The sequence below is a fragment of the Octopus sinensis genome, linkage group LG17, assembly GCF_006345805.1.
Source record: "Octopus sinensis linkage group LG17, ASM634580v1, whole genome shotgun sequence".
NCBI classification, from domain to species: Eukaryota; Metazoa; Mollusca; class Cephalopoda; order Octopoda; family Octopodidae; genus Octopus; species Octopus sinensis.
The window spans coordinates 19735308-19747807 of NC_043013.1; the positions used below are offsets into that span (position 1 = coordinate 19735308).

General features: G+C 33.8%; 1 protein-coding gene across 1 annotated transcript in view; it reads right to left on the reverse strand.

Annotated features, from left to right (window-relative positions):
• The window catches only part of LOC115221009 (GATA zinc finger domain-containing protein 14-like), a gene marked incomplete at both ends in the record, with an annotated part of 273917 nt that overhangs the window by 4002 nt on the left and 257415 nt on the right, over positions 1-12500 (reverse strand). The window contains 1 exon segment of the mRNA XM_029791226.1: positions 240-246. Within this exon segment, the coding sequence (XP_029647086.1) occupies positions 240-246 (7 nt within the window).

Consider the following 12500-nt stretch of genomic DNA (forward strand, 5'->3'; position numbering starts at 1 on the left):
GTTTATTGTAATTTTTACAGAAATATAAATTTTCAGTGATATAAATTTCAAAGACGTTAGTAAATAAATAAACAAAATAAAATCTGTTTTTGGCATCGTTTGAACATCGATTACAAGATTCTTTGAGTTTCTTTACTGTAAATGGCCGAAAGCTTTCGTCTATATTTCGTAAATGTCACTTCCTTTGTTTTTGTTTTTTTTTTAATATCTATTTTTCATTCTCTTTCAACTACAATAACTAATATTCTGAACTGGAAATAGCGACTGCCACATTCTTCGATGCGATTCCATTAAACATGCAGACATTAGATGAATGTTTACAGATATATCAGTGTTGAATTATCTTCAGGAAATTGCACCAGATAACAATAGGAAGCCAATTTAACAAGAAATATTCTTTAACAAGCATGGAAAAAAGATAATAGAGATATTACGTTGTATGTTATGTTATATATATATTTATTATTATTTTTTAATATAAATCTCTCTGGTTTTTAACAGGAAACAAGAAAGCATCACAAAATTAGCTTCACATTTTTCTACACTATGTTTGAACAATCATTGCTATGGTTGACAAAACAAATACGTCTTCAAGAATAAACTCAACTACTCCGGTTAGAATCTAATGGCTTATTTCTTCTTTAAACACTGTCTGACAAAAGTTAACATAGAAATGTAGCTTACTGATTTGATCTTGGATTAACGGCGGCTGAAAGGAATAAAATTCTTCAAAAATTGGTGTATCACAGAACAAACGAGTGTCTCGTTCGCTTAAATCAGAAACATTCTCTGTGCATCAAAGACAATATTCTCCACGGAGAGTGTTCCACTATAAAAATAGACGATAATTCTTCTTCTTCTTCTTCTTCTTCTTCTTCTTCTTCTTCTTCTTCTTCTTCTTCTTCTTCTTCTTCTTCTTCTTCTTCTTCTTCTTCTTCTTCTTCTTCTTCTTCTTCTGCTGCTGCTGCTGCTGTAGCTGTTATACTTACTACTACTACTACTATTACTACTACTGCTGCTGCTGCCGCTGCAACTACTACTACTACTACTACTATTACTACTACTACTACTACTACTACTACTACTACTACTACTACTTTATATAAATACATTACACATATATACATGTATATATGTAAACATATTCATGATTACAATATATATGTATGTGTGTGTGTTCGCGCATGTATTTTTTATCTTATTACTGGCTCTATTTATCGCGCCACGATTCAGTGACTACCAACCGCATTACCTGTTTGGCATTTAATGCATCAAGAGTTTTAAAAATCCCCTTTAGAGTTATTTGATATTTAAAGAGATGAAGCAAGAGTGATACCCCTGAATGTGCTTCTGAAAATGTATAGTGGTCATGAGCAATGCGGGTCGTGGACATATTTGAATGTTACACCAAATAAGAAAATTACTTCGAAACTTTTAAGCAGTTCCTTTGATGATGAGCTATGTCTCATGCAGTCTGTTTCTCGAAAATGGTTTCGCATGCCTAATACGGAATATTAAGTATTCTGATTAGATCTAGATTTTAAATGTAATCAATGAAAGCAACGACTTGTTTCCGTTTATTAAGACCTTGTTAGCGAATCATATCTTACTGAATCTGCAAAACTATTTGTATGCGTATAGGACACTATGTACAATATAGGATACAGGAACAACTTTCGATTTCTCTGGGGTTGGAGGGGAGAGAGTGGGTATTGTTACGTTGAATTATTGGACAAAACATATAAAGTAAACTATTTTCTGACAGTAAAATTGAAATTATTTCGAAATACCTAATAATTATGTCCGAAGAATTATTTTAAATAACCAAAATATAATCAATGCAATATAATTCCATTGATTTCTTCAAAATACCATTGGAATTATTGAACTTGTATCGGTAAATACGGATTCCTTTTTTTATAGAGTAATATTTATCGGCAAATAAGTTTTATCAAAGTAAAAAAAAAATACCAAGGAAAATAGAATAATATAAAAACGATAAAATAAATTTAGTGATAGAAACAAAAGCAAACTAAGCAGTAAAAACAGTGTTAGACACAGTTTGTGATAATTCTTTCCACTATGGTACAATCAACGAAATTTTGGGGCTGGACATACTTATTTAAATCGAAACAGTGACCAACTGGTGCTTATCTCATCCACCCACAAAATACAAAAGGCAAAGTCGACCTCGGTGGATTTTTTTCTTAGAACGTTAAAGAAGCTCAACACCTTGATAATAATAATAATAATAATAATAATAATAATAATAATAATAATAATAATAATAATAATAATAATAATAATAAGATCGAAGCGATCAATAGTTTAGCCATACCAGTCGTGACTTACAGTTTCAATATCATTAACTGGTCAATAATTTAAATACGTAATCTTGACAGAAAAATACGAAAAGTGTTGACAATGCATAGAATGCATATATAGAACGATCTTTCTGCCAAGAAAAGAGACCAAATAAATGCTTATCACCTGAAAGCTATCAGCTAGAACACTAACGACTGACATAATTTACATGCATTGCATTCAAACTGCAGAAGCCATAATGAAAATAATAGTTATATACCCTCACGTGTGTGAAAAGCTAACATTTAGATTTTAATTATTCGCACCACACATCGTACATCACCTTCCCAGTTTTAATATGGCGTTATATAAAGGTGGTGAGCTGGCGGAATACTCAGCACGCCGGACAAAATGCTTTGTAGCACTTCGTCTGTCATTACGCTCTGAGATCATATTCCACCGAGGTTGACTTAGATTTCTTCTTTTCTAGAGTTCATAAGGTAAATGCCAGTTCATTAACGGGGTTGATGTAATCGACTTAATCCTTTCATCGAAGATGTTGGCCAAGATCAAATTTTGAAACCAATATAATTTTTATATGGGTAGTGAAAATTTTGTAAAGGACTTAGAGGTGCATTCAGCATACAATAAATCACAATCTTTTGCGAAATTCCCTCCATGCTGTGACTGACATTATCTAAATCATTTTTTTGGATAACTAAACTAGCCAAAAAGTTGGTAACTTTGTGATTTATGTAATTTTTCGTTCCGTTGTGTAAAAACTGGATTTGTTTTGTTAAAGATCACTCTTTTAAATATTTGAAAATATATACGGGTCACTCTATTCCTTTGTTTCTTCTGTTTCTTTTCCTTTTACACTTTTTCACTATAATTATTGTTATTATATGGTGAGTATCGTTGTCCAACCTTCTAGGAGTAAAGATATGTTAAAATAAACGCAATGACATGAAATAAATATATAACCTTCCTTTACAAATAGATATTTTCGACTAGTCTAGATAAAGGGGTAATCAGCTATACACTTGGAAGTTCCATGTTTGAAAATAATCCGTAAATGAAAGTTTACATTCATAAATTTGGCAAACATTCAAAACACTCGAAGTGGTTTGACAATACTTCTGTGCATACCAAAACAACAACAGCATCAGCAGCAGTAGTAACAAGCATAACAATGACAATGTTTCATCAATATAAACTATAGAGCAAGCAGGAGAGAGCTATTTCAGGAAATATGTTAGAAGCAATATAAGAGGTGGTGAGTATAAGTGTAAGCATGTGCACTTACATATATATGCATGTGTGTGTGTCTGTGTGTTCGTGTGTAAATATATATATACACACACATACATACATACATATATATATGCATATATATATTATATATATATATATATATATATATAATATATATACATACATACATATATATATATACCCACATACACATACACACACGCACAAATTCATCTAAATGTGTTTGTACATATACAAAGAGAAGCAAAGATATTTGTAATAAGAATAATCTACTGATGATGATGATGATGTTGATGATGATGGTAACCATCATCATCATCATCATCACCATCGTTTTCTTCATTCTCTTTCTTATCCTCTTTTCCAACATCGTCATCGTCATGACCATCATCATAACAATGATTTCGCAACAGCTTCCGATAGCGAAATCAGTAATGACTAATTTTATTTTAATAACAACGCGAACAATAACAACAATGACATAATAATAATAATAATAATAATAATAATAATAATAATATAATAATAATAATAATAATAATAATAATAAGAGAACACCGGGTGACGTTTTAGATGTAAGAACGATAAAACAGAGCTCCGAAGTCTATCCACAAACATCGAAAACAAAGACATTGTATGGAGCCAAAAATTTACTAACAAAGGATTGGACTATATCCGAGTAAGTAATACTCATTGAAATTTATTACTATTTTCGAAACGAAATGATGTATTTTAACACGATATCATCTCCACCGTTAACACAACACATGTAAACATGAGTGGTACATTACGATCCATCAACACCAGATCATCCCCGACCCCAAACACCATGTACAAAAAAACTACGAAGAAATTAAATACCACCGATATTATTCAACCCAAGAATAACAATCGGGAAGTACGTACTTTAAACTTACAACAGAAAATGTACGAAAATCTACACGTGCAAAACAATGTGACAACAGAAATGAACGGACCGGTACCTTACTAAAATGACGACCGTCAAAATAATGGGCCGCACGTTGTCCCTCATGTCCCGCAAATAAAACCCAAAAGACATAAATGGACACGAGAGGAATACATTTCTATCCTACACGCATACTTCACAGCAGTGCTCTACCCAAAAAATGAAAACACAACAACACATACATATAAAATATGGAAGGAAAATAACATAAATATAGACTTGGATACAGCAATGAACCCTAATAAACTAGCTAACGTACGAAGATACATTCTCAACGCAAAAAAATATCAGAAATAGAAATAGAACATCTAAAAGAAAAAATACACCAGGAAAATGTAGATAGAAGCCACACAACAATGCCCAATAATATAAACACTGAAACAGTAAAATACGAAGACAAACGTAACATTCCCAACAAACACGATGTAAACAAAAAACAACAAACCCAGACCGTAAGGATGCATAATAATACACGATAAACAGCAAGCCAAAACACGACACACAAACATATAAATAAGAAAGAAAGCGACACAAATCTAAAACCTGGAAACAACGAAGGGGAGCCTAATGATTATGATAATATAAAAAGTAGAATAATCAAAGAACTGAAAACCACAGAGCTCAAAATGGACCACCGACCATACCTTCCAAAAATCAAAATAGACAAAACAACAATACCAATTATAAACAGCATAAACCTAGCCGTCACGGAACTAATAGCAACTGAAACAAAAAGCGATATCACTGAGCTAAATGACTTAATATACGCAGCAGCCACTGCAGCCACAAAAGAAGCTAGATACTCACTCAAACCCATCCAAACAGGAGTACCACCACCCAAACAAACCCTGTGGATAAATAACATCCAAAACAAAATACAAAAAATGAGAAAAGATCTGTCGGTTCCTAATGAAATCAGTAGACAATCAACGCTACTGAGCAACAAAAAGAAAACAAAAATACTCCGCAAATATAACATCACAGAAAAATATTTACCTGAGATAAAAGAAAAGCTGAAGCAAGATATCCTTGCCAAAGCACAAAGGATCCGCCGGTACGAGAAACGCCAGCGCTTCTTTGAGCAAAACAAAAAGTTCAACTCCAACCCCAAAAGTTCTACCAAGAACTTGGCAAAAATAAAATAGAAATCACTGCAGCACCAACGGCAGAATAAGTGGAAGAATTCTGGAGAGAAATATGGTCGGCGAACGAAAAAACCAAAAAAAAGGACTATTAAAACAACAAACTCAGCATCTGAACAACTTTGGACCCCCATAACAACTGAAGAGGTCACCCAGGCACTGCAAAGACTAAGCAACTGGAAGGCACCTGGGCATGACAAAATCCCCAACTTCTGGTTGAAATATCTAACAGGAATGCACAAAAAACTGGCTGAAAACTTTAACAACATACTAGCTGAGCCAGAGACAATGCCTGAATGGCTCACGAAGGGGAAAACCATCTTAATTCCCAAATCAAATGAGACAGCAAAACCAGAAAACTACAGACCAATAACCTGTCTCCCTACAATGTACAAGGCATTTACGGCAGTGATATCACAAAGGTTGAACAAGCACCTGGACGAAAACAACCTGTTTCCAGAAGAGCAGAAAGGATGCCGCAAAGGCTCATATGGCTGTAAAGATCAACTAATGATTAATAAAGCCATAACTGAGGACAGCCACAGAAAGAAGAAAGGCCTCAGTATGGCCTGGATCGACAACAAAAAGGCGTTTGATAGCATCCCCCACACATGGATCCCCGAAACACTAGCCATTAACAAAGTAGCACTAACAATTATAAAATTCATAGGGCACTCTATGAATAATTGGCAAACAGAAGGAAGGAAAACTGATACAAATAGCGGCAAAACACGAGCAAAACAAAAAACTGTTCTCAGTATTTAAGGAAGCTGACAAATACAAACCAGAAATCATACCACTTAATAAATATGAAGAAGAAGAAGATGAAGAAACAACAAAAGCTATAAAACAAATGAAATCCAAACTAAAAATAGAACAGCAACGAACCATGATAAAACGATGGCAAGAAAAGCCCCTTCATGGTAAATACTGGACTAAACTAAACGCAAAAGAAATAGACAAAGTAAAATCCCAGCAATGGTTGAGAAGCTCAGGACTCAAAGCAGAAACAGAGGGATTTTTAATTGCAGCACAAGACCAAAGCATCCCCACCAGAAATTATCAAAAACATGTAATGAAAAGAAATATAACAAGTAACTGCAGAATATGTGGAGATGGACAAGAAACAATAAATCATATTATCTCTGGCTGCCCAGTCCTGGCTAAGAAAGAATGTATTCACAGACATGACAGAGTTGGAACCTACATACACTGGAAGCTATGCCAACATTATGGAATAACAACAGAAAAAAGATGGTATAGGCACACACCAGAAAAGGTCACAGAAAACGAGAAAGCAACCGTACTCTGGGATATGCCGATACACACAGATAGAGAAATTAAGGCCAACAGACCAGATATAGTTGTCAGAGATCATGAAGAAAAAAAAATGCTTTCTAATTGATGTATCAATACCAGCAGATGACAACGTATCTCTAAAAGAAATGGAGAAACTTTCAAAATACAAAGACCTGGAAATAGAGGTAACCAGAATGTGGAATCTAAAAACAGAAACAATTCCAATCATAGTAGGTGCTTTAGGCATGATAAAAAAATATTCAGACAAATACATAACAAAAACACCCGGACTTACAAACACATATAACATACAGAAAATTGCACTACTAGGCACTGCACACATCCTACGCAGAACACTTTCCATACAATAACCATCAGAGCATCACAACAAATCACAGCACATACCTAAGGCACACATAGCTGCGGTCAGTAGTGAAGTGAAAGCACGATATAAAAATAAAACTACTGAATAATAATGATAATAATAATAATAATAATAATAATAATAATAATATAATAATATGATGATGATGATGATGATGATGATGATGATGATGATAATAATAATAATGATAATAATAATGATGGTGATGATGATGATGATGATGATGATGATGATGATGATGATGATAATAATAATAATAATAATAATAATAATAATAATAATAATAATAATAATAATAATATGCCTTTAAGGTGATTTATTTATTTTTAAATTTAGATGAGATACTGAGTGCAAAGCTAAATTGAAAATAAATTTATTTTTGCATTTGTTATTGGCATCGTGAAATAATGGAAAGATACAATCAACGAAATGGTCAATATTGAAAGAGGCTGGGTGTGGAACCGAGATTGTGGTCTCTTAAAATATTTTAAATTAGTTCGATTTTGTTCGAAATAGACAGATTTAAAAGTTAACATCTCAAGTAGAGAGCAAAACTTCGTAAATTGAGTTGGCGTTTTCAAAGAAGTAGTTTCGAGTTTTCATTGAATCTATTTCTACATTGACATCTTAGAAGCATTTCTATTAGAGTTCTGGTAACATTTAAATAATGAGAAAGATTAAAGGAAAATTATTCTCTTTTTTTTTTGTATTGGATTGTTTGAAATGGGTTGCTTTATATAGTTTGGACGGTCGTTTAAGCATCTCTAGTGTGTGTCCAGTTAAAACTTGCGGTAACTTAAATAATCGAAAGTGCATGTCCTAATGATCAGAATGTTACACTAACGATGGCAAGACCATGGTTTCGATTCCCAGACAGGAGGATGTGTATTATTCCTGAGTAAGAAGACACTTTATTTCACACTGATCACGTCTGTTCAGCTGTGAATGAGTGAACCTGCGCCATTCAGAGGAGAACCTGTGGCACTCGGCTCGGTCACTTGTACCCCTATGAAAACCGGGCAATAGGCCCCATGAGCCCTAGGACATGAGACAGTCATTTGCAGGGCTTGATGATGATGATGTTGATGATGATGATCATGATGATCATGATGAAGATGATCATCATGATGATCATGATAACGAAGATGACTAAGATGACGACGACGATGACGATGATGGTGGTCATAATGATGATGATGTGAGTTACATATATTTTCCTCTGCGTTATTAAAGGTTAGATATACGATTGCTAAAATTTTCTTTGATGCAATTTAGGATTCCGTTGATCGCAGCCCCTATTCATATTTTGCTTTCCCATTGGATAAACTTTCTGTGCTGAGATTTAATGTGGAATTAAAGAAATGTGCTTTCTCTGCTTTGTATTCTTTGTATTTTTTTACTGAAATTATTAAAAAATTACCTTTTATTTCTTTCTTTCTTTTTCCATGCATTGAAACCCAGTAAATTTTCTCTCCCTGTAATTCTTCATCTAGTAGAGATAGTTGAATTTTCTTGTGCAAGAATATATAATTTCACCAAATCTGAACTTTCCGCTCCATTAAAAATACTTGTGAATACATAAATAGCTTTTTTCCCCACTTCTTAAGAAATGCTATAATATTAATATTGGTAAAAGTTATGGTTTGTGCAAATTGTAAAGATTTCACATATACAAATCGAATAAATCAAACTTATCGTTGATTTTATGTAATTATTATCTGTTTTACGCTATCCCTTACTGCCTCGAAGTCTGAAATCACCGAAGGAGTTGTAGAGACGCCATCAAGATATACAGCGAAACCTGAGTATTTTGAAGACCTGGTAGTGCACATCCTTCTCCTGGTCTGATCTCTTTTAATTTCTTCCAGAAGATAAAGACAGACCGACAGAAAGAAACAGTTGGTGAATGACATGACATCAGTACGTAACTGGTACTTCATTTATCGATCTCTAGAGCTTGAAAAAGTAACGTTGACTTCGGCAGGATTTGAACTGAAAGAATAGAGAGAGGAAGACCGATTACACACACACACGCTCGCACGCAAACACACACACATACACACACACACACGCACACACACGCATACACAAACACACACGCCCGCACGCAGACAATATATTTCTGTGTGTATATGTACCATGAGAAGTTCAATAAAAATGTCATAAACATTCATTGAACAAGAACACCACTTTATTAATTAGATGTAAAAGTAAAATATCTGACTTAAACAGCCGGGTGCAATAGATTAGATCACAAAATATTGTTTTGGCCTTTTAATAGACAGAATCACAGAATGTCACTAGCTTACTAACAACTCATGCTATCCCCAAAACCGCATCAAATGTACGTATATCGGGCCAACAAATTAGACTTTAGTATTTTCCGAACATAATATGAAAGTTACCGCTGAAATGGCCTTCATTATTGGTCAACTGAATAGCAATGACGTGGGCGTAATCAACAATGAACATCGTTTTTATAAACTAGAATAATTCGATTTCACTATCCTAGTACATCTGGGGGTTGAGAGGACACTGTCAACAACCATATAAGCTGCATCCGGCTGAAGCTGTGATGTACTTTAAGAAAAATGTCTTCTTTGCTTGGCCGAGAAATACAACATTCAGGACAGTGTTTCTAAATGTTCAACAAGAAACAAAGGGCGTTGAAATAAAGACACAATAACAAAATATCTCATACAGGAATAATTGGGACTCTTGTACGAACGAACGACGATCAAGGACATAGAATACTACATCTACACTTTCTTTCAATAGATAAAAGAACGCATACCTTTGCTGGCTCTATACTGAAGATCATTCATAAACTACCTGAAATACGAATAATTACCGCTGTTGGTGATGTTTTGTTTTTTTTCTGCTGAAGTCTTTGTTGTAGTTATTGACTAGCGCTAAGTCAAGTAGACCTATGATCAGCTCAAGCCCAACCTGATTTTACTAAATACAGAGAATCTAAAGAGCATATTGCTAAACTATTTTATCTGTTGTAAAGTAGTAATTTACCACTTAGGGGAAATCTGAGCGCTGCTTCAAAGAAACCTTTGAATTTTCGTAGAGGCATCAACCAGATAACGTTATATTAAAAGAAGCATATGAGAATATTATAAAACACCCGCTTATCGAGGATGGAGTGAGATACTGCAGGATAAAACGTGGTACCAGCAGTACAAAGGACACAGTTACAGCAGGGCATAAGTATAAACGCATTTGCATTGTATTTATCGTTGTCTTCTTTACCGAGAATATTTGATGCGAAACAACATATGCAGCCATATTCTCTCAAAATTTGTCTCTTATTAAAATACATGTTTTTGTTTTAATTTGCACACTTACATTTCATAAATGTCTTACGTTTCATAGAATTGATTCACATAATTAAGTCATAGAATACATAAACATTTCTTAAAATACAGAGCCATATTATCGCTTATATAAACATACCATATATTTTAGAACCGTTTCGTAAATTATATGAATATGTCTTCAATCTTATAATTTTAAGTTATATTATCCAGTCTTAAATTATGTAGTTTAGTCTTAAAGCAAGTAACTCTGTCTAACAAATATAATTATAATAACTTAATAAGCGAAGGTGTGGTTGTGCGGGCGAGCTTCCCAACCACATAGTTCCAGGTTCAGTCCCACTATGTAGAACCTTGGGCAACTGTCTACTGCTATAGCCTCTGGCCGACCAAAGCACTGTTAGCTGATTTCATAGATGGATTCTAAAAGAAGTCCGTCGTATATATGTGTGTGTGTGTTTGTGTGTGTGCGCGTGCGTATGCGTGTGTGTGCATGTGCTTTTATGTGTCAGCTTGTCCTCCACCACCGTCTCACAACAGGTGATGGTGTGATTACATCTCCGTAAGGCAGTGGTTCGGGAAAAGAGACCGGTAGTATAAGTACCACACTTAACAAAAAATAAATACTGGGACCGATTAATTCGACTAAAAATTCAAAGCCGTACACGACCATGGCCGCAATCTAAAGACTGAAGCAAAAAAATAAATATCAGATCAGAGTATATACTAAATATCTTTAGTATATACTAGCACTACGACCCGGCAACGCCGGGTCATAGTGCTAGTGCATGCATATACAGCTGCATGCGTGCGCACATACACACAAGTACTGTCCAAATCTCCGATCAATCACATTAAATAACCATAGAAAGTGCAAGCCCTCTAACTGAAAAATTGTAGATTTATATAAAGGACACACACACAGACAGTCATTTTGCCGTTTATATATAGAGAGGTGATATTGTATATGGCATATATGTTTTAAAGTATGTATGCGATGTCTCAGATTATACAAGCATATCTTAAACTGTATGACTGTGATTTCAACTTTATAGCTATTTCCTAAATTTTATAACTATCATTAGATTATATCCATAACAGATGTATTATACATAGAAGTCTCAAATTATATACGATTGTCTGAAATTATATAATTTAATTATTTAATTGTATAAACTTTACCTAAGTGAAAAGCACTTTTAGAAGTGTCATAACAACAGATACTTCAGGTCATGGAAATCTTAATTGCTTTTTATGCTAAACTATGATGAATTTTCCAATAATTCACTCTCTGTAATCTCTATGCAATCTTCAATTTCATTCCACCGTTTGGGACAGCGCTACAATAAATTTATTATTGCTATTATGGCAAATATTGAAGAGCCACACATAATGATATTGTATAATATATTTCTGTTTTATTACTATAAAGTGTCTCTTTGTAATCTCTTCAAGTGATTACGAAAAACGACAATTATATATTTTATTTTCATGTTGCTAATGTGAATCAGAAGCTTCATCTAAAGGCCAGTCACGAAAACTATAGAAGCAGCGTTCAAATAATGTTACGTGTGAAATATAGCTCTTGGATTTTGTGTACATAATAAAGGATTTACGGAGAGCTCTATTGAATTCTCCAAAACAAAACACAAAACAAAAACAAAAAAAAAACGGAAAACGAATGAGCTAATAGCATGATACTGATTCTAAACAGCAATATTGTCTGTGATCTCTAGGTCTGGGATTTTATTTAGACTGATGAGGATAAATCTGAGTAGACAGACACATATAAGTATTAAATGAAC